General features: G+C 35.9%; 2 protein-coding genes and 1 pseudogene across 2 annotated transcripts; all 3 read left to right on the forward strand.

Annotated features, from left to right (window-relative positions):
* Positions 1-3820: 3820 nt before the first annotated feature.
* On the forward strand, positions 3821-4204 carry LOC21395456 (auxin-responsive protein SAUR21). Its single transcript, XM_024165128.1, has one exon. It carries the CDS (start codon positions 3887-3889, stop codon positions 4175-4177), a length of 291 nt encoding a protein of 96 aa, XP_024020896.1. The 5' UTR covers positions 3821-3886; the 3' UTR covers positions 4178-4204.
* A 5065-nt stretch (positions 4205-9269) lies between these two features.
* Positions 9270-9551, forward strand: LOC21395457 (auxin-responsive protein SAUR21). Its single transcript, XM_010097358.1, has one exon. It carries the CDS (start codon positions 9270-9272, stop codon positions 9549-9551), a length of 282 nt encoding a protein of 93 aa, XP_010095660.1.
* Positions 9552-11109: 1558 nt separating this feature from the next.
* LOC112091445 lies at positions 11110-13277 on the forward strand (annotated as a pseudogene).
* The last annotated feature ends 8553 nt before the right edge of the window (positions 13278-21830 follow it).

Here is a 21830-nt window from a genome sequence, read left to right on the forward strand (position 1 = left end):
AATGCTTTGGAGAGAGAGAGAGCACGACAGAAGAGGGAGAGAGTGGTGGAGGGGAGAGAGAAAGCGTCGGAAGAGAGGAGAGCGGCGGAGGGAAGAGAGAGAGAGGCTGATAGTTTCAGTGAGAGAGTGAAGAAATAGGTCGGTGAGAGAGAGAGAGAGAGACAAGTATTAGGATTTTGAGTAGAATTCTCATTTAAGGGTATTTTTGAAAATTTATTGTTTATAAATCCAAATTTACCTTAAATTGACATATTTATTAACTTTTCTAGAACTTTAACCTATTAATTTTAATTTCTTCCAAATGTTGGCCTATTTTCCTCCATCGCCCTATTATTGGACATCAATGGTGCTTAGGACCATCCGTTAATAGAATATTGTGGGGCTCATAAATAAAATAAGACTCACTTTCTATTATTAATGGAGCTTAGTACTAGTGGTGTTCCTAATCATTTTTCTTTTTTGAGCTCGGAGTTGATAATAAAATTTAAACCTCCCAACCTTTAAATGATGACTTCGAAAATTGAGATATGACAATAACAATTTTAAAGCGTCAGATTATAATAACTTTTAGTTACATAATCTTAAAGTATGATATAATTAGACAATTCAAAACTGTAAGCATGCATCTTTCTTGTAGGATATGTATTTTTCAGGTCTTATCATAAAATTCTCCATAAAATCAACACGTTATGCCCAACATCCAGGGACGTATCTGGTTGAGGACATGTGGGGTCACGTGCCCCACCTAGTTTTTTTCTTTTTAAATTTACCCTATATTTATAATTTCTTTTCATATTTATCCCTACTAAATATATATATATATATATATCTATATTTATTTTTTGCTTTATTTTTAAAGTTTTATGACTACACCAACTCATCTTCTCTTTATATTTTATATATTGTTTTATTTATCTTTTTTATTTTAAATTTTTCTATGTTTAATTAACATCAACAACCAACTATGTATTTTGATCCTTTTGACACGTAAACTTATATTTATATCTTTTTTTCTCACGAAAACTTCTTAAAATTTCTTTTAGTAAGTGCCCCTACTGGATAAATTTCTGGATCCATCACTGCCAATATCGAAGCCAAACCCATCCCGTCAGTTTCACTTAAGCGACGGTACTTGCCTTTCGGTGCAACCCCAATGCCGAACTAGCCTTCTCATTCTCACCCAATCGCTAGTTCCCACATTTGATCGGACATCAATATCGTTCTAGGCTTTGTTTTGAACCCACCCCATGTAGTGTTGATCTTCACCTGGACGCATAATCCTTCTCGGCATGCATGGAACTCGGCCCGTCGATCCGACCCAGCATCAATCGCAACATGTCATCCCAACCTTGGCATCAATTCCAGCCTCCTGGCAGCAGCAAGTGATTTTTTGTTTTTGTTTTTGTTGTTTTGTTTACAAAATGTAATAAAATCATAATTAGCAAAACGTGCTTTGTTTTTACCTTGGGCTTATTACATTGACACCTCCTATCAAATTAATAGAGACATCCTCTTGACTTAAACTAGTCACATCAATACCCCTTGGCTTTTTATAAAAATTACACAGACACTCTTACAAAATCATAATTAGCAAAACTTGCTTTTGTTTTTGCCTTGGGCTTATTACACTGACACCTCCTATCAAATTAATAGAGACATCCCTTTGACTTAAACTAATCACATCAATACTCTTTGGCTTTTTATAAAAATTACACAGACACCCCTTTATTAGTTGACCGTGAGATGACCATCAATCTTGGTCGTTAATTTTTTTTTGAAAATGCCAAAAATGCCCATCTATTTACCAGAAAAATGTTGCTAAGTTGTACATAATATTAGGAAAGACATGTATACTCTTATTTAGCATCAAAAAATGAGGTTAGATAATTTTTACACATTTATAAATATAATTTTCACTCTAATAAAAAACCATTTACACATTTCTTTTTCTAAAACTCCTTTGTTTTAATAATGTTCTCGATCCACTAAACTAGCATATTTAATTAAAAACCATTTAGGTGTATTATTAGGACCAACTATGTTATAGTGAAAATTAATTTAATTGAAAGAGTAAATTAAATTGGACAATTTTTCCTAATAATGAAACAAATATGTGGTTTAAATTAAACTTAAACCATTTATGACAAAAAAAATATAATACAAAAAATTAAACGCATTAACTTTTTTTAACATATTTTTTTGTTAACTCTTTAAAAATATTACAACACATCTTAACACAATTTTTTATTAAAAAATCAAATAAAAAAGAAAGAAAGCAAATTTAACATAGGGGTAGTTTTGACATTTCTCACCAAAATTTAACAGAGTTTCAATAGGGGGTGTTGCTATTGATAAATTCAGTTAAGGAGGTGTCACTGTAATAAGCCCTTTTGTTTTTAAAGACATAAAAAATAAGAGGTAGAATTTCAATAGGGGGTGTTGCTATTGATAAATTCAGTTAAGGAAGTGTCACTGTAATAAGCCCTTTTGTTTTTAAAGACATAAAAAATAAGAGGTGGTTACGAAAAATAAAAAGATGAAAAAAAGAGAACATTTTGTTTGGAAAAAAAATTAGTGATTATTCTTTCCTGCACTCTCTAAACTTTAGGTTATTCTCACTTTATTTTTTAAACTTTTTAATAACTCTCAGTTTACTTATTGAATTTTGAATTGCACTCATTTAAGGTGTTCTCTTAAAAATTACGTTAACAAATTGAAAGAAGACGATTAAGGTTGTGCAAGTAATCTTTTCTCATCTAGTACTTTTGCTGTTTAAAATAGAACAAAAAGAAACGAGCTAAGAGTGATCAAGTAGTCCTTTTTCGTATTTTTGACGAAAATTTAAACAGAATGGATAAAGTGAGACTAATTCAAAGTTCGGGAAGCAGAGTAAGTTTTTAAAATTTAGAAGAAAAAGTGAAAATGGCCTTAAAGTTTAGCGGAGACAACTGAGATTGATCCAAAAATTTAAAATGAGAATGTTCCAAATCAGGATCTCAGCAAGTTTTGGAATGAAGTCTGGTTTAGCTATGAAACATGAATGGCAAACATCTTCAAACAAAAACTACCAAATAGCCTTTTGGGACATCTGCTACTTGTTTTGTGTTTGAAAATGGCATCTGAATATGTTGTTTAGCATCAACTACTCTAGGGAAACTGATGGTTTTGTGTAATTGTGCAAACAAAAGATTCTAAATGATTTGAAAAGCTAGTGAGTGCATCCTTTTGATACTGTATATATACATTGCAGATACTTGATAGAGTTTGTGAGGCATAAAACTTGTGCAAAATGAATGGTGTGGAGTTACAAGGCAACAAATTGAATGTGTTCTTTTGAGAGGGAGGGGCACTTGAGCAAGATCACATGGTGCTGTCTCTCTTGATATATTGTTGTGATTTGGATTGTTTTCAAGAAATAATAGAGTTCCATATCTCAAGCTAGTTTCCTGTTGTGAGAGGTTATGTTCCAAAACGGTTTCTCTTTGCTGCAAATATTTTGTTTCATGTGGGCTCCCTTGTAAGTTGTTCTGCTGGAAATGGCCAACAGAATATGTATATATGTCTCATTCAGAAATCACAACCAAATTTTCATATTTCAAGTTTGGTAAAATTAATAATGAATAGAACAAAAACAAATTTTCATATCTCGTGAACTAGAAGACAGAGCCATGTGAAGTTTTAAATGCTTATGTCTCCACACCTATCCAATTGTCTCCGCAGCCACTTGTTGAAACTTCAGAGAATTTTTCCACAATATCCATTCCTCTATATATACAAAGGAACACTACCAAATTATCTAAATCACTCCTCACATTCTCTATATTGCCTGGATAATTGCTTATCAAGTCTAGACCTCCTCTAAAGCAATAACATAGCAATATTTAACATGGCATTTGGATTGCCTGTCATGAAGGCCCTCCGCCGCACACTTTCGGGCCTCAAGGAGGCAGCTTTGAAGTCTACAACCATTCCAAAAGGCTACTTTGCGGTCTATGTTGGCGAGGATCAGAAGAAGCGCTATGTAGTTCCAATTTCGTACTTGAACGAGCCTGCATTTCAAGAACTGCTAAGTTTGGCAGAGGAAGAGTTTGGTTACGAGCATCCGATGGGTGGACTCACAATTCCCTGCAGAGAAGATATCTTCATTGATCTCACTTCTCAGTTAGGTGGATTGTAACTAATAATATTAACATTATAAATTGGCAGGAACAATTTTGTAGATGATATACTTTTTCCTTTTCTTTGTAGAAAGGAAATTGTTTGAGCTCTTGAAAAACTTGTAAGTAAAAAATTTTCTTTTCATACATGTTCGAATTTCTATTGAAAGTAAATTGAGATCAGAGAAAGATTATCATCATTTGGATATTTTTCGATATTCCACTTTGCTTGCTAGCATCTTCTACTAAGCTATGCTGTGCCAGCATATGAAAAGCGGTTGGCCTTGAACAGAAAAATGTTACCAAATCTGATTCAACAGAGGACTGTTTGTTAATTAACAGATTATCTTAACAGAATGGAAGGATAGGTATATCTAGAGTTTTCCAACACAAAGAAAATGGAACGTTTTCCTAAGAGGAAACACTTCACACCTATTTAAGTTTTGCCCAAATTAGGTAACTTTGAATCAAGTTTTTCATTTGTTGTTCAATAGGTGAGCTGATATATATATATATACATATATATATATAAGTTTATTTTAGTATATTCTTAGCATGTCCTACTATTGTAGTAATAAGAAGCATCATAGCAGTAATCAAGAACTAGTCAGACATAACAAGGAAAACAGTCTCAACTTTTTTTAATGTACAAAAAACAGTCTCAATTTTGTCATACGTTGTTGGATTCCATAGAGAATGCATAATATGTAACAAGGCTACCAAATATATTTTCTTTCTTGATTAGCAGCTTCTTTCAATTGTTAAAGTGAAAGTGATCTTGTTCAACAAAATAAAGAATGTTCATTAAATTGAAATTAACTTTTTGAAAATGTATCTAGTTGCATATATTGATTCGCACCTACAAAACATCTTATTTTTAGTTTAATTTGTATTTGCAAAACCTTCAGCTGATATATTTTGCAACAAATGAATGTGAAATGAGAAAATTTGGATTCTACATCCGTCTCAAGAGACCAAAACCTTCAATAAAGTAAATCATTGAAGAAAGAATCTCAGTAGTATTCATTTATAACATTCTCAGGGATATATGAATTTTGGTCCCCAAGGAAAAATATTTACATGATATTGTCATTCTTTGCCTTACAAAAATGTAAGAATCAGCCTGTTAGCAATTCTATTATATGACTGACTGCCTTTGTACTCATCACTAGGCATTCAAGCGAGAAATAAGATCGGCAAAGACATCTTTGCTGCAGGGAACAGTAAGGCCTCCCATTGGATGATCAAATCCGAATTCTTCTTCAGCTTGACTTAGCAACTCTTGGAATGAAGGCCGGTTAAGGTATGTTATCGGGATCACAAATCTCTTCATTTGGCTCTCCCCCTACAGACTGCCAAAAAGCCTTTTGGGACATCTTTTGCGCTTGAGAAAGACCTAATGAGTTGCTTAGCATGAACTACACTGGGAAAACGGAAACCCATCTTTGAATCTCTCTTTAGAGAAAGGAGAAGAAAGAAGAAAAAGTGTTCCAAGGAAAGGGATCTCAAAGCGCTAACAAGTAAAGCTCTGATAGTTGAGATTGTCAGGAGGACTTGGGGTGCTAATTGAACCAAATCTCATATGTGTATGTTAAGAAGTTGGTTCTATATTCTAAGGGTCTTAATATTGTAACAGAATTGAAAATAAGGGAATGTAAGCTTCGTTAGTTAGTTAGCCAGGTGGCATGAGCCTAGTTGACAGAGAGCTGTTATAAATGTCCCGTGACTAAGAAATGTTACAAACGAGTGTTTTGGAAAGGGTAGAGAGAGAAACAGAGAAGAGAGAGGCTCTGGGGATTTTTTTTTCCTCTGAAAATGTTAAAAAGTATAAAACTATTATTCGTCCACCCTCTAAAGTTTAAGTTTTTGAGATGGATTGATAAATTAACATGGTATCAGGAGGTTTTGAGTTCAAATCTTCATAATTACACTCTTTATCCTCATAATGGGGAGTGTTAAAGTATAAAACTATTTTTGGTCTACCTCCTAAAACTTAAGCGGGAGGTTTTGAGTTCAAATCCTCATAATTACACTCTTTATCCTCGTAATGAGGAGTGTTAAAGTATAAAACTATTTTTGGTCTACCTCCTAAAACTTAAGCTTTTAGAATGAATTGATACACTAACAGAGAATTCTGAAAGGTGTATTTCAATTCTGTGTAATTGTTGCAAGATTCAATAAAAGATCAAAGTCATCAGTGCGCTTCTTTGGTGTTTTGTTTTTCTTGAGATTTGGGATTGATTCTAGGGATTTCATTAGAGTACTGATCCAATTTGTAACAGTGTATATATAATCAAAAGCCTTGACAAGATATGTAGGACAGTTATATCTACTCCAATATGGATATGAATGGTGAAGGTTAAGGAAGCATTGAATTGCATGGGGTCTAGTGAGAGGTTTAGTTCTTGACACTCACATGGTATTGTCTTCCAAACTCGTCATTACGCATTGAAATTTGCGTGGCGGAAACTAGCGCTTCATTTTTCTCCATTGAACTTTCTTTCTTTTCCATTTGTTCCAAAATCCCTACCTAAAAGAATGAAAAGGAAATGAAAATGGAAAAGGACATATTGTTACTCGGAAGGACGTATTAGCACCAACGAACATGCTTAGACACATTTGCTTACATCTTTTTTTCTTCCGACTCAAAACACGAAATATTTAGTAATTAAGATGTCTTAAGCATGTCCATGTCAAAAGGGGACATATATTTACATCAGAAATAAGCAGCCATCTTTTTCAATACTCGCTATTTCTGCATTAAAGAACATGTCAGTATCAACTATGCTTCTAACGCCTATTTATCTAATAACTCAGAAGATTTCTTCTGATCTTCGTTATTTATAGCTTTTCTTTTTTTCCCCACAGCTTCTCATAATCTTCTTTGTCAAGAACATGCGGAAATAAATGGCTAATGACTAATCGGGTACTTGAGGTCCCGATTAGTATTTTCATATGAAATAAAAAAGAGAAAAAGGAAAGTTTGGCTTCTTAATTTTCGAAGATAGGGCAGCCACTTGATTCAAAAAGGGGCTTGTGCTATCCAAATCTCTTTAATTTCAAGTGGGGTTCCTTTGTAGGTGGTCCAACAAGAAATGGTCAGACATATTGCTTTCCAAGTAATTTCTAGCTTCAATCACACCAAATTCTTTTGAGAAAAGTGAAGTACAAAACTATACGCGACGTTTAATATGTTAAATTATTTCTCTAACCAAACCTTATCCGTACAACTCTATCCGCATTTCATGATGTTTATAATGAAACATCTTTCCTTCTCGATCCATATATTATATTATGTATAAGACTTCCATACGTACTGAATGCTAAGCAGATTCTACATCGGTCGAGTTTTTTTTTTTTTTTTTTTTTTACAAACCAGTTTATAATGTTCCAAGAAGCGATTTTGCAGTGTATGTTGGGGAGAGCAAAAAGAAGAGAATTGTAGTTCCAACACCACTGCTGAATCAGCCTTCACTTCAGAAGAACTTGGATATGACCATCCAAAGGGGGGGCCTCAAAATCCCCTGCAAAGATATCTTCATTGATTTTGCTTCATGCTTGAATGGATTGTGATTCATATCACTCTGAAAATTTTGTCAGATACAACTTTGTATAATCTTGTGTTTTGGAGTTTTTTATTTTCTTCATAATTTTGAAAGTGTAAATAGAAATTACCGATATTTGTCAAACATTTCTCTAAAAAATTAAAAAATTTTACTATACTTGTTCAACTCTAGTGCTAATTTTAGAGAAAATTGTATAATAATTTACAACAAATAGCGCTTCCATAATTGACAAAGCTTTTATTCCTATTTCCTTGCATGCCTAATTATAGATAACTGAACAACTTTAACCTAGTTTTTCAAATGCTTGTAGTATCCCAAATACCCATATTTACATTTTAAGTGATGATATTTGATTTTTGTGCACATGAAGTTGATTTCTTGCGCTAAAGATATTCTTATACTTTCTAATTAATGGATTTACTTCATACAAGTGCGATTAGCATGGCTCATAGAAAGCATTGTTTTCTGTAAACAATGTAAATATATTTCTAGAAAGACACATGCCCATGTGGAGAAATCCCGTTGATGATGCAAAATAATTCTAATTAAAGATATTGAAGTGGTATTTAATGAAATTCCAACTGGGAACAATGTGTTCATCAGTCCACTTTAATCAGGTTATTATTATTTGGTGAGTATCTTATCCTTGATATTCATATTTGTCTTCCCATGTTAAGAAAATTCTACCGTATACCTTTTGATTTATTGCTTTTTCTACTAAGGTTGTTTTCTTTTTGTTTGTCTATGTACAATTGAGCTCTTATGACAAGAGACTGGTTTCATTTTTGTGTGTGTGTGTCTTAATCTTCTTTTTAATTTCTTTTTTCCTCTGTGTTTAGAAGTTAGAACTCTTTTTTAGTACTCTTTAGAAGATTCTTCTTTTGCTTGGAGATTTTTTTATTTTTTATTTTCTTTTTAGTGTCCAGAAGTTAGAAGTCCCTTTCATTTATTGTCAAGCAGTGAAAGCAGCACCATTTATAGTGCCCCAACCTTTTCTTGGCCGAAAAATTATAGCCATAGAAGTCTTACCTTTCTTGAAAAAAAAGCTTGTGATAGCCAAATCCCCATATCTATCCACCATAAAATGGCTGGACATAATATTTTTGCATCCTAACAAATTATTAATGAATAGTCTCAATCACACAAGATTCTTAGAGATGTACTGAAAGGACATAACCATGTGATCAATCTATCCACCATAAAATGGCTGGACATAATATTTTTGCATCCTAACAAATTATTAATGAATAGTCAGAATCACACAAGATTCTTAGAGATGTACTGAAAGGACATAACCATGTGATCCTTCGTATGCTTGTGTTTCTAACCAAACATTGCATCAAATTTCTTCTACAACTCTCTCCACATATCAAAGATCTTCTATACACCCTTCCTTCTATGTATATACACATTAATTCACAAAACTTATAATCCCAACAAAAACTATATATATATATATATATGTATATATCGAGCCTTATTAGATCCTCTACAGCCAAAACACCCTTCTAGTCATTCAAGCCATTTCTTGACTAGACTTTCAAGCATGGCGATTAGATTGCCTGGTCTTTCGAATGCAAAGCAAATTCTGCGCCGTTCGAGTTCTGCTTCGACGCCAGTAGATGTTCCAAAGGGCTACTTTGCCGTGTATGTCGGAGAGAGCAAAAAGAAGCGACATGTAGTTCCAATTTCATTGCTGAACGAGCCTTCATTTCAAGAGTTGCTTAGTCGAGCAGAGGAAGAATTCGGATATAACCATCCAATGGGTGGCCTAACAATCCCTTGCAGAGAAGATATCTTCATTGATCTTGCTTCGCGCTTGAGTTGATTGTAGCCCATTACACTCTGAAGATTGGCAGGGACAATTTTGTACAACTGGATTGATGTCCACTAGATAGAACTGTAAATAGAGTTTTTGCATATTCTTCAATATGTTCTATGTATTGTAAAATTTGGTGAATCGTTGAATCAAAATTGAGTCTGCTTAAATCATTAACAAATGTATCTCTACTTATCTTTTTGTTTTTTGTTTTTTGTTTTTCTATGATTTATAATGGAATTTCCCGACCAAAAGTACATTCTGTTGGTACCACCTCTAATTCTGAAACCTTCTCATTCCAAGATTTGATGTCCAACCAATTTCGATTTCATAAATTGACTAAGCTTTGATCTATACAATAAATTTCCAATGTTTAAATTAGCTGTGTATATTTTGTTTAAAAACAAACTCAATCAACAAATCAAAGTGTTATATTGCTTATTTGCTAAGCTTGGCAAACAAATTGGTGAAGCGTTACTCTTTAATCTAAATGAGGTTCTTATTTTATTATTATTATTATACAATTAATTTCTAATGCTTACATTAGCTGTGTATATTTTGTTTAGAAACATATTGCAATCAACAAATCAAACTGTTATATTACTTAGTTGCTAAAGCTTGGTAAACAAATTGGTGAAGCATTACTCTTTAATCTAAATGAGGTTCTTATTTTATTATTATTGTTATTTCTTTTTTTTTTTTTTTTGTCTAACCATAAAACTAGGGGCGTTGAAAATTAGTAAAACATGTCGTTTTATGTATCTCGAATAACTTGTCGTCTACAAACATAAAACAAGAAGCAATTTTTTCCAAGCAAACACAACATGGCATTTTTTTTTCAAACTCCAACTTGTTTTTCTTAGTTTCAAGTAGTTCTTAAATTCAACACCAACCACATTTTTGTTTGCCAAACTTCATACGAGAAGTAACCGTAGTTGCTCTCAGGATATTAAATGACACGTCGTTTTCAAGCGTCAAACAAGCAATCAGTCCCTATATAAACGACATGTTGTTTCTAAATCTCACACGACACATTATTAACTTCGAACGACAACCTTTCTAAAGAACAATTTACATATTCTTTGTTTGAAGTCGACGACACGTCGTTCTTTACTCCAAACAAACAGTAGTAATGTTTCAAATGAAAACGACATGTTTTTTTTTTTTTTTTTTTTGGCTAAAGAAACGACATGTTGTTTGTTTTGCAAAAGCTATAACCTGCCATTTTGACGGTCATATAAAACACAACTTTCCACTACGTTGCGCTTGCACTAACTACCGTACAATTCCTCCAAGTCCTGCCACGACATCCAATTAAGGGTACTATAGTCATTTAACTAATATTTTATTTTATTAACCGACACAACTATCCCTGCTGAAAATAACATGGCGCTTTTTTATTCGTTCTAAACCAAGTCCAGCGTACATCTCGTTGCTGAATGTTACTGTGAAACAATAGGAATTTTACCGCAGAGAAAAAGAAAATTCTCGATTTTTTTTAAAAGTGAAAATTCTCAATTATTGTTCTTCGATTCCGGCGAAGAAAGAACTACACTGTTGAAAGGATATGATAAGCATTTCTTCTTCGAAAAATTAAAATCAAAATCGGCCTGATTTTTGTGCTCCCACGCCCAAGTCACAGCGCACAAAAATGGCGAAACCCGAAGACAGCGAAAAGAAGGTGAGAGATTCTTGTTCAATTGTTTTTCAGAGTTTTTTTTTTTACTACCCATCTGTGATTTCGACAAAATTAAGGTTGCCCAGAAATCCCAAAGTTGATTTTACTAAATATGATCTCCAATGCCCTGTTTTAGATTGGTTGATTGAGCTCATAACATGTCTTACAGTGTAGTATTACTGCAACTTCAAGGTAGTTTAAGTATAATATTCTTAATATAGCAAGAAAGTTAAAAATTTTATAAATAGTAAAGATTAAAAATATCATACTGATTACTATTATAATTTTGTAGCATAAAAAATGAAAGTTATGATAATAATTACTAGGGATAAAATGATACCTTGTAATATAGCAAAAAATACTTTTAGTGCTCCGTATTTTTTATAATATTAAAATAGTACTTTAAGGTTTTTCTAAAACTAATTTTTAGGATGTGTAATGTGCAAACTACTATTTTTATCAATTAAATAGAAATTATTGTTTTTTATAAAAAATTTGAAAATACTTTAAAACATTAAAACATTTAAAAAAAACAACAAAATAAGAAAGCTCGTGATTTTTTTTAGATCTATTAGTCTTTATTAATTAAATAGAAGCATACTAAGGTCATTTAACATCTCAAAAATCAACTTCAGGGTACTAAAAAGATCTTTTTGAAAACGTTGAAATACCTCTTTAATATTATCAAAAAGACATGGTACTAAGAGCATGTTTCACTATAACACATGGTACCAAAATGATTTTATCTCTAATTTAGTATGTAGTTTTTCTATTCCTAGAATATCCTAAAAAATAAATGCTATGATAATTGGAGTGTTACCAACGGATTGGTGCTTTTTAGATTTTGAGTTGCAGTCGCGAGACCAAGAATTCTTATTGACTTTGAGTAAGAAGTTAAAAGATGTTGAAGGCAGCGTTCCAATTGTATATGGTAACATTGCATTTTGGCTTGGTAAGAAGGCAAGCGAGTAAGTGTTGTTAAGTATTTTGCAAGATGGTTTTTTTTCTTGATTTGGTTGTCACATGTAGAGGGTAATTTTTTTTTTCTCTTGATAATAATTAGGTACCAGTCGCATAAGTGGACTGTCTATGTTCGTGGAGCGACCAATGAAGATCTTGGTGCAGTGGTAAAGCGTGCAGCTTTTCAGTTGCATTCCAGTTTCAATAATCCGACAAGGGCGGTCGAAGCACCTCCATTTGAGTTGTCAGAATCAGGATGGGGTTAATTTGAAATTGTGATTACTCTTCATTTCCACAACGATGTTTGTGAGAAGCCAGTGAAATTGTGAGTTGCGTCTTTGCATTGATTTTAATAGGATTCAGTTAGTTTTTTAGCCTTGCAGCTCTGTTCGTTGATACTCTGTTGTACCATTACATGATGGTGGAGCCAAGGGTTAAAGTAAAACAACGATCAAGAAAAAGATAGAAACTATTCATAGAAGGGCACCGGTTTTCTTCGTTGTTTATTTCTATCATGTCAAATTGGTTACTAAACTGGTATTCCTAATACTTAATTTGTAGGATGGAAGGATTTCAATTGGTATTGGGAACAAGAGACCCAATTACTTATATGTCATATGAGTTTTACTATATACAGATATCATCATTTGAAGTTGTACCTAGAGGATGAATCTGGTCCTATATCAACAAAGAAGCCTGTTGTTTTTTATGATGAAATTGTGTTCCCCAAACCTTCTGAGGCTTTTCTTGCTCGTGTGCAAAATCATCCAGCTGTAACCATATCCAGATTACCTGTTGGCTTTGCCTTGCCTCCTCCCGGTATGTTTTCTATCTGCATTTAAATTTTTGTTAATGTTGTAGTGTCTATATTAATAAATACGCATTCGCTTTGTGTAGTTCCGGTTGAAATAGAAAGTAAGAAAAAGAGAGGAGATACCAAAGATCTTTCCCTAAATCAGTGGTTTATGAATTTCTCAGAAGTAGATGAACTGCTAAGACTTGCAGCAGCTAGTCAGCAAGTATTAAAGATTCTAAGGATCATTTGCTAAATTAGCGGTTTCTGATATCTAATTTTTTCAGAGTCCACTAAAGTTCCACGGCTAGCCTTTTTCTGAGTACTGTATTTGCAAGGCATAGTAGCCAAAGATGCTTTTAAATATTTTTGTATGTGCTCATGGTCGTTACATATATAAATGTAATCAGTACTTTCTAAACTCTGCATGCCATGCATTTCATTTATCATTCCTTTGTACTTTCATTTTTCCACACGTAGTTGTTTCCTTTTCATTGAGAGACTTTTTTCGTGGTTATTCTTTCTAGACTTTGAGAAGAGACAGTATTTGAGTGGAAAGCAATTCCCCAAGAGTATAAATAATATGAATAGGCCCTTTTAGACCTTTTTAACCTGTGTGAATGGAATTCCTCCAAATTAGGAAACATGCTATCCTTGTCAGTAATCCTTAGTGACTTATAGCATGTCTTTGAGCTTTTTTCATTTAGTATCAAATTATGTTACGACCCAAGCTAAAGTTTAGTCTATTCAAATGATAAATCTGATAGCAACCAGAGAAATTAACACAGATCACAAAAAATTCTTAAGGGAAATTGATCGATCAAGTTTCTATTTCGGCCCTTTTCCCAGCCTTGTTGCGCCGTGAATAGGTAAAACATGGAGGAGGCCTATCAATACCCCCTGCCCAAAGACGCACCTTGTCCTCAAGTGTCATCATGAGAAGGTAGTTTGGCTCAATGAATAAGCACTTCTAACCCCAAGTCTATCCAATTCAAGCTCTGATGTACGCCCTGTTGGGCGGCTGGTTCAGCATCCAGCTCCATGTCTCCCGTGAGCTGAGTTGGCAGCATGGGAATTGCATGTGTCATTCCCAAAGCGTAACGAAGCTAGGATACATGGAAAAGTTTTCAATCGGTCACAGATGCAAGAATAGGGAGCTGCGGATTATGCTGTGTAGTGATGAGGAAGATTAGCTTCGGGATGAGGAGGTTGATCAGTTAGAGGAAGAACCAGATGTCCACAACCCATCTAAAGAGGTAATAGAATTGTCCTTAAATTTTATTATGGGTATTTCAGCTCCAAAAACTATGAAAAGCAGAGGGGAAATTGCACAACATGAGGTTTCAGTGTTGATGGATAATTGGGCTACTCATAATTTTATTGCTATGAGCTTAGCTGAAAAATTATCCATTCCTATCTCTTACACCGATTGTTATGGGGTTCAAGTTGGAACAAGGGAGTCGGCCAAAAGCTCCAGTTTGTGTAGATCGGTGGTCTTGAATTTGCAAAATTTGTCAATAGTGGACAATTTTTTACCATTAGAACTTGGGAGTTTGGAGGTGATCTTGGGAATGCAATGGTTAGAATCTTTGGGAAGTATGCAAGTGTATTGGTGGAATAAAGTGATGAAATTTCGAGTAGGGAAGAAGGAGGTCACTTTGAAGGGGGATTCAAGCCTTCTGAAGTCGATGGTTTCTCTCAAAACCATGTTGAAGACTTTAAAAAGTGAGAAACAAGGGTATTTCCTGGAGCTGAGGAATTTAACTGTTGACAGCCTTGAAGAAGTGGATAAAGAACCAACTGATGTTCAAGATATTCTAGATAATCATGCTTCGGTTTTGAACATGCCTTCAGGTCTTCCTCCACAACGGGTTAAGGATCACCGGATAGTTCTTAAAGAAGGTACCAAACCAATTAGTGTCCGTCCATACCGGTATCTGCACTTTCAAAAGAACGAGATCAAGTGTTTGGTTAAAGAGATGCTGGCTGCGGGAATAATTCGACCAAGTTCCAATCCATTTTCCAGCCCGGTTTTACTAGTAAAGAAAAAGGATGGAAGTTGGGAGATTTTGTGTAGACTATCAAGCACTTAACAAGGTAATTGTTCCCGATAAATTCCCTATTCCGGTTATAGATGAGCTTTTAGATGAGCTTCATGGGGTTGTAATTTTTATCAAGGATACCACCAAATTAGAGTGTGTGAGGAAGATATTCCAAAAACCGCTTTCCGGACTCACGAGGGACATTATGAGTTCCTCGTTATGTCTTTCGATCTCACTAATGCACCCGTGACTTTCCAAGCACTCACGAACACGGTTCTCAAACCATTTCTTCGGCGTTTTGTTTTGGTTTTCTTTGATGATATTCTCATTTACAGCCGGTCAAGGGAGGAGCACTTGTGTTATCTTGAGCAAGTGTTGGGAGTATTGGAAGCTAATGAGCTTTATGTAAACCAAAAGAAGTGTTCATTTGTTTAGGAGAAATTGGAATATTTGGGTCATATTATCTCTCAAGAAGGTGTAGCAGCTGATATGTACAAAATTCAAGCCATGCTTGATTGGCCTATGCCACAAACTTTGAAGGTGTTACAGGGGTTCTTGGGACTTATGGGATATTACCAGCATTTTGTTTCTGGTTATGGATATATTGTGTGGCCTTTAAATAAGCTATTAAAGAAGGACAGTTTCAGTTGGAATGATGATTCCGAAGTGGCTTTTCAGCGTCTCAAGCAGGCCATGGTCTCAGTTCCTGTTTCAGCTTTACCGGATTTTTCGTGGCCTTTTATTTTTGAAGTAGATGCCTCTTGTTTTGGTTTAGGCGCTGTGTTGATGCAAAATCACAGACCTTTGGCTTATTTCAGTTAGGTTCTTTCTCCACGGGGTTGTTCTAAGTCGGTTTATGAGCAGGAGTTGATGGCAATTGTGTTGGCGGTGCTCAAGTGACGTCATTACTTACTCTGAAGGCATTTCATCGTTCAAACTAACAAACGGAGCCTTAAATTCTTGTTGGAGCAAAGGGAAGTACAGCCGGAATACTAGAAATGGTTATGTAAGCTGATGGGTTTGATTTTCGAATTGAGTATAAACCGGGCTTGGAGAACAAAGCCGTTGATGCTTTGTCCCATGTTTCCTAGCTGGCAGAATTACAAGTCTTAATGGTCCCGGTGACTCTCGATGCTTCGGAAATTCATAATCAAGTCTTGCAAGATACTAAGTTGTCCTCTATTGTGCATTCTTTGTTGGCGGGTCAATCAGCCCCGGCGAGATATTCTTTGACGAATGGCCGCCTGTTTTATAAAGACCGCCTAGTTCTTCCTTGGACTTCCTCATTCATTCCTCAGCTTTTGCGCGAGTTTCATTGTGGCAAAGAGGGCGGATTCTCGGGTGTTCTCAAGACGTACAAGCGGCTGGCATCTGAGTTATTTTGGGATCGTATGAAGTGATGTGCAGTCATTTATGGCAGCTAGTTCGGTGTGTCAAAAAAATAAAGCTTCCACTCTGTCCCCGGCTGGTCTTTTACTGCCTCTTCCTATTCTAGAAGAGTATGGGATGATATTTCCATGGACTTCGTTGAAGGCCTTCCTAAGCCTGAAGGGTATGATTCCGTGCTTGTGGTGGTTGATAGGCTTAGTAAGTAGATTGTCTTTCTTCATGGTTTTCCTCGCTCCATAATATCAGATCGGGACTGACTTTTTCTTAGCCATTTCTAGTCTGAACTTTTCACTCTTCATGGTTTTTCTCTCAATTGGAGCACTGCTTGCCATCCACAAACAGATGGACATACCGAAGTCGTCAATCGCTGCTTGGAAGCTTACTTACGGTGCTTTGTTTCGGGCTCCCCTCATTCATGGTATGCATATTTACATTGGGCTGAATACTCTTACAATACTAATTTCCGGCTGCTCAAACCACTCCATTCAACATTATCTATGGTCGAGACCCTCCGAAGCTCCTTCCATATGAAGTGGCTTCAACCACCAACTCTTGCTTGGAGCACCAGTTACTTGAGCGTGATGTGGTTTTAGATGAGTTGAAACTTCAGCTCTCACGAGCTCAAGCACACATGAAACTGGTTGTGGATCGCAAACGTTGGGATGTTCATTTTGAGGTGGGAGACTTGGTGTACTTGAAGAGCAGCCATATCGCCGTCGTTCTCTTCCCCGCGTTCTCAATGAGAAACTTTCTTCTCGTTATTACAGTCCTTACCCAATCATTTCTCGGGTTGTTTCCATCGCTTTTCATTTACAATTGCCCTAGTCCGCTAAAATACACCCAGTGTTTCATGTGTCCCAGCTTAAACCTGATGCGGGTGCAATTGTTGTGTCGCAACAGTTGCCACCTATTCTTTTTGCTGATTTGGAGCTGATGGTTGAACCTGAACAGGTTGTGTATATGCATTATTTGCTTGTCAGTGGTGATCTTGAAGTCCTGATTCAGTGGCAGCATTTGCCTGCTTTTGAAGCTTCGTGGGAATCTGAACAAATTGATGAACTATTGATATATTTCTCATAAACTGTACAGCCTATTTATAGATTATAAAACAATCTACCGAGGAGCTATTTATGGTAACACAATATTCAACACTAATTACAAATAAAGGCCCCTAATGTACAAGAATTTCCAGCTTGAATTGACTCTGGAAATCAGGGAACAAATTCACTTAAAACCAGAGTCAACAAATCGTTGAAGATTCGTCAACACCCCTCCTCAAGCTGGTGAGTGGATGGTTTCCATTCCTAGTTTGCGGACGATGCTTTGAAATGCAGTGACAGATAGACCCTTGGTTAAGATGTTTGCCACTTGTCTGTTTGTAGGAACGTAGGGAGTGCAAATTAGACCACTTTCTAGCTTTTCCTTGATGAAATGTCGGTCGATTTCCAAGTGCTTAGTTCGGTCATGCTGAACCAGATTATGAGCAATACTGATGGCGGACTTGTTATCACAGTATAGCTTTATTGTTCCTTCCCACTTGATCCCTAAATCACTTAGGACAATTTTAATCCAAAGTAACTCACATATACCTTGAGCCATTGCTCTGAATTCAGCCTCTGCACTTGATCTAGAGACTACAGTTTGCTTCTTGCTCCTCCAAGTTATTAGGTTTCCTCCTAGGAAAGTGCAGTAACCTGTGGTAGATCTTCTATCGATGATTGATCCTGCCTAATATGCATCTTTGTATGCTTTTAAATCGAGTCTGCCATTTCTCTTGAATAAGATTCCTTTTCCTGGAGTGCCCTTCAAGTACTGCAAAGTCTTGTTCACAGCTTTTAGGTGAGCTTCTCGTGGAGCATGCATAAACTGACTTAGAATACTTACAGCATAAGCAATGTCTAGCCTGGTATGTGACAGATAAGTTTACCAATCAATCTTTGGTACCTTCCTCTGTCCACTTCTGGACTTTCAATGGCTTCTCCCAACTTGTGAGTGTAGGCAATGGGAACATCAGATGGTTTGCATCCGAGCATGCCAGTTTCTTTGAGTAGATCCAGGATATATTTTTGCTAAGAGAGGAAAATTCCAAGCTTCGAGTGAGCAACTTCAATTCCTAGGAAATACTTGAGCTTTCCTAGGTCCTTTATTTCAAACTCCTTAGAGAGATGAGTCTTTCAACTTCCCAATTTCTTCTGTGTCGTCACCTGTCACAATTATGTCATCAACGTACACAATTAGAGCAGTGACCTTCCCAACTGTTGATCTTTTGACAAAGAGTGTGATCTCCTTGACATTGTTTGTACTTAATTCTCTCCATGGCCTTTGTAAACCTTCCAAACCATGCTCTTGGGGACTGCTTTAAACCATATAGAGCCTTTTTCAACCTGCAAACATGGTTAGTCCCAAAGTTTTGGTTGAATTCAGGTGGAGCCTCCATGTAGGCTTCCTCCTCTAGATCTCCATGCAAAAAAGCATTCTTTACATCAAATTGCTGCAGAGTCCAGTTTAGATTAGTTGCCAGTGATAATAAGATCTGAATGGTGTTCATTTTGGCTACATTGGCAAATGTTTCTATGTAATCTATCTATCCCATATGTTTGAGTGTAACCTTTGGCAACAAGCCTGGCCTTATATCTCTCAAGAGTCCCATCCGTATTATATTTCACTGTGAATACCCACTTACTCCTTTAGGCAACTCCACAATCTCCCAAAGTATTGTTTTTCTCAAGTGCTCTCATTTCCTCTATCATGGTTTTTTTTCCACTCCCCGTTCCCAAGTGCTTCTTGAACAGTTTTTGGAATTTCAATGGTGTTTAATTTAGTGAGAAAGGTTCTATGGGACGAGGAAAGATGGTCGTATGAAATGAAGTTGGCTATGGGATGTTGGGTACATTTCCATGTTCCTTTTCTTAAGGCAATTCAAATATAAAGATCATGAACTGAGGCAGTAAAGAAGAGTTGGATTCATTAGTTGGATTTGATTCAAATGATTGGTTGTGCATGGGTTCAAGAACTGGTTTTCTTCTTGAGTACACTTATAGTGGAACGGTGGACTGAGGACGAGTTTCACTAGGCTCACCGGTAGGACTCGACTGGTTTGGGAAAGACTCGAGAACATGACTATTTTGTCGGGCAGGACTGGACAAGGTTGTTTCTTCTTGACCCAATGGACTTGCTAGATGTTCATGATCGGCATTCAACGGAATTGGTGTTGTAAGAACTGAACTTGATAGATCAAATTGAAGGAAATCAAGGTTATCTTCGGTTCTCATTTCTCCCGGAAGGCAACTTGGATCATAAAACTTTTGGTTTTCAGCAAAAGTGACATCTTTAGAGACAAAAAATTTCCTTGAGGCCGGATGATAAGATTTATATCCTTTTTGTGTTGATGAGTATCCTAGAAAGATGCACTTGAAAGCTCTTGGATCAAGTTTGCTCTTTTGGTTTTTCTACGAGATATGGACATAGGCTGTGCAACCAAAGGTTTTTAATGGAAGTTGGGTTCTCTTAACATCTGGAAAGTGAGTGGAGAGAATATCAATAGGTGTCTTGTTTCCTAACATAGGACATAGGCTGTGCAACCAAAGGTTTTTAATGGAAGTTGGGTTCTCTTAACATCTGGAAAGTGAGTGGAGAGAATATCAATAAGTGACTTGTTTCCTAACACTCTACTGGGCAAGCGATTAATCAAATATGTGGCTGTTAGGACGACTTCTCCCCAATAGAATTTAGGCACATTTTTTTCAAACAACAAAGTACGGGTGATATCAAGGAGATGGAGATTTTTTCTTTTTGCAATCCCATTTTTATTGGGGAGTATCAACACAAGAGGACTCATGGATTATACCTTTTTCTTGGAGAAATGGTGACATGGCTTGATTGAAATATGCTCGTGCATTGTCAAACCGAATATGTTTAATACAAACACCAAACTGAGTGGAAACCATTTTATGAAACATAAAAAAAATTATACTCACATCAGACTTGTTTTTCATCAAAAATAGCCAAGTAGTCCTTGAAAAATCATCTATGAATGAAACAAACCATCGAGCTCCATTAATATTTGGAATTCTAGCCATTTGACACACCTCACAATTGAATTAAAGAGAAAGGTTGAGATGTTATTGAATTGCTTAAAAGATATGAAACTCTATGGTGTTTAGCCATTTGACACACCTCACAATTGAAATCTTTAACATCAATCTTATGAAATAACAAGGGAAAGATAGTCTTTAACAAAGGAAAAGATGGATGACCCATTCTAACATGATGTAGCCAAATTTGAGCCCTTTTAGCAGACTGGGTTTCTGACAAATATGACTGCGAAATGCAACTGATTTCACCATTACCACCACCAGTGTCCAAGTAGTAAAGCCCTTCTTGTTCCTTAGCATGCCCAATCATCTTCCCTGTATCCTAGTCCTGAATTTCACAATAGGTAGGATAAAAAATCACTTTACAATTCAGATCAGAGGTGAGTTTTTTAATTGATAATAAATTAACTGACAATTTGGGAACGTGAAGAACGTATTTTAGAGAAAGAAAAGACATGAGATTCATGGTTCCTTTTTCAGCAACAGCGGCAAAGGTTCCATCGGCAACTTTTATTTTTTGGCTGCTAGAACACGGTGTATAAGATGAAAAAAATATTAGAAGAATGTGTCATATGGTCGGTGGCTCCAGAGTCAATTATCTAAATTCTAAAAAAACTATTCTTCGAAGTACTCTAGGAATGAGTTGAGGAAAACTTACCTGATTTGGGCCATGGAACATGAACCCGCTAGTTTTTCAATTCCAGTGAGAAAGCTTCGTAGTTTTTCAATTTCCTCCTTATTTAGCCCATTCACTTCGGCAGTAGTAGTGTCTTCTTTGGTACTAGCGATGTTGGCAGCTTGATTGCGCACTACATACTGTTGCTACGGGTTATTTCTTCTCTGAAGTTTCCATCAAATGTCTTTGGTATGACCTGTTTTCTTGCAGTAGTTACAAAACAGATTTTCTCTACTATTGTTCGAAGGTTTGATCTCTCTACCGCTATTCCAAGGTCTAGTTGTGTTATTCGGGGTCCTTGGAGTCTCGTGTTTCACTGAATCTCCATTGGTTGTTGCTGAAGTCGTGGCAATCAGCGTTGCTCCTTCATTCAGTGGGGTTTCAAGCATGATTCCCCTCCTTCCTTCTTCACTTTGAATGGTGGAAAAGACTTCACTCAGGCTTGGAAGAGACTCTTTCCTGAGTATTTGGACACGTACTTGGTCGAATTCGACATTCAGCCCCGCTAGGAACTCATAGACTCTTTCTCTTTCAACAAATCTTAACATCATGGCTGCGTCTTCACTGCACTTCATCTTAATATTTTGATAGTAATCGAGTTCTAACCAAAGACCTTTCATTTTATTATAGTAATCGGTGACCGAGAGAGTACCTTG

The sequence above is a fragment of the Morus notabilis genome, unplaced genomic scaffold (assembly GCF_000414095.1).
Source record: "Morus notabilis unplaced genomic scaffold, ASM41409v2 Scaffold83, whole genome shotgun sequence".
Lineage (NCBI taxonomy): Eukaryota > Viridiplantae > Streptophyta > Magnoliopsida > Rosales > Moraceae > Morus > Morus notabilis.

Excerpts from the sequence above, each read along its gene's own strand:
- LOC21395457 (XM_010097358.1), top strand. The coding sequence starts at position 9,270 with ATGGCGATTAGATTGCCTGGTCTTTCGAATGCAAAGCAAATTCTGCGC.
- LOC21395456 (XM_024165128.1), top strand. The coding sequence starts at position 3,887 with ATGGCATTTGGATTGCCTGTCATGAAGGCCCTCCGCCGCACACTTTCG.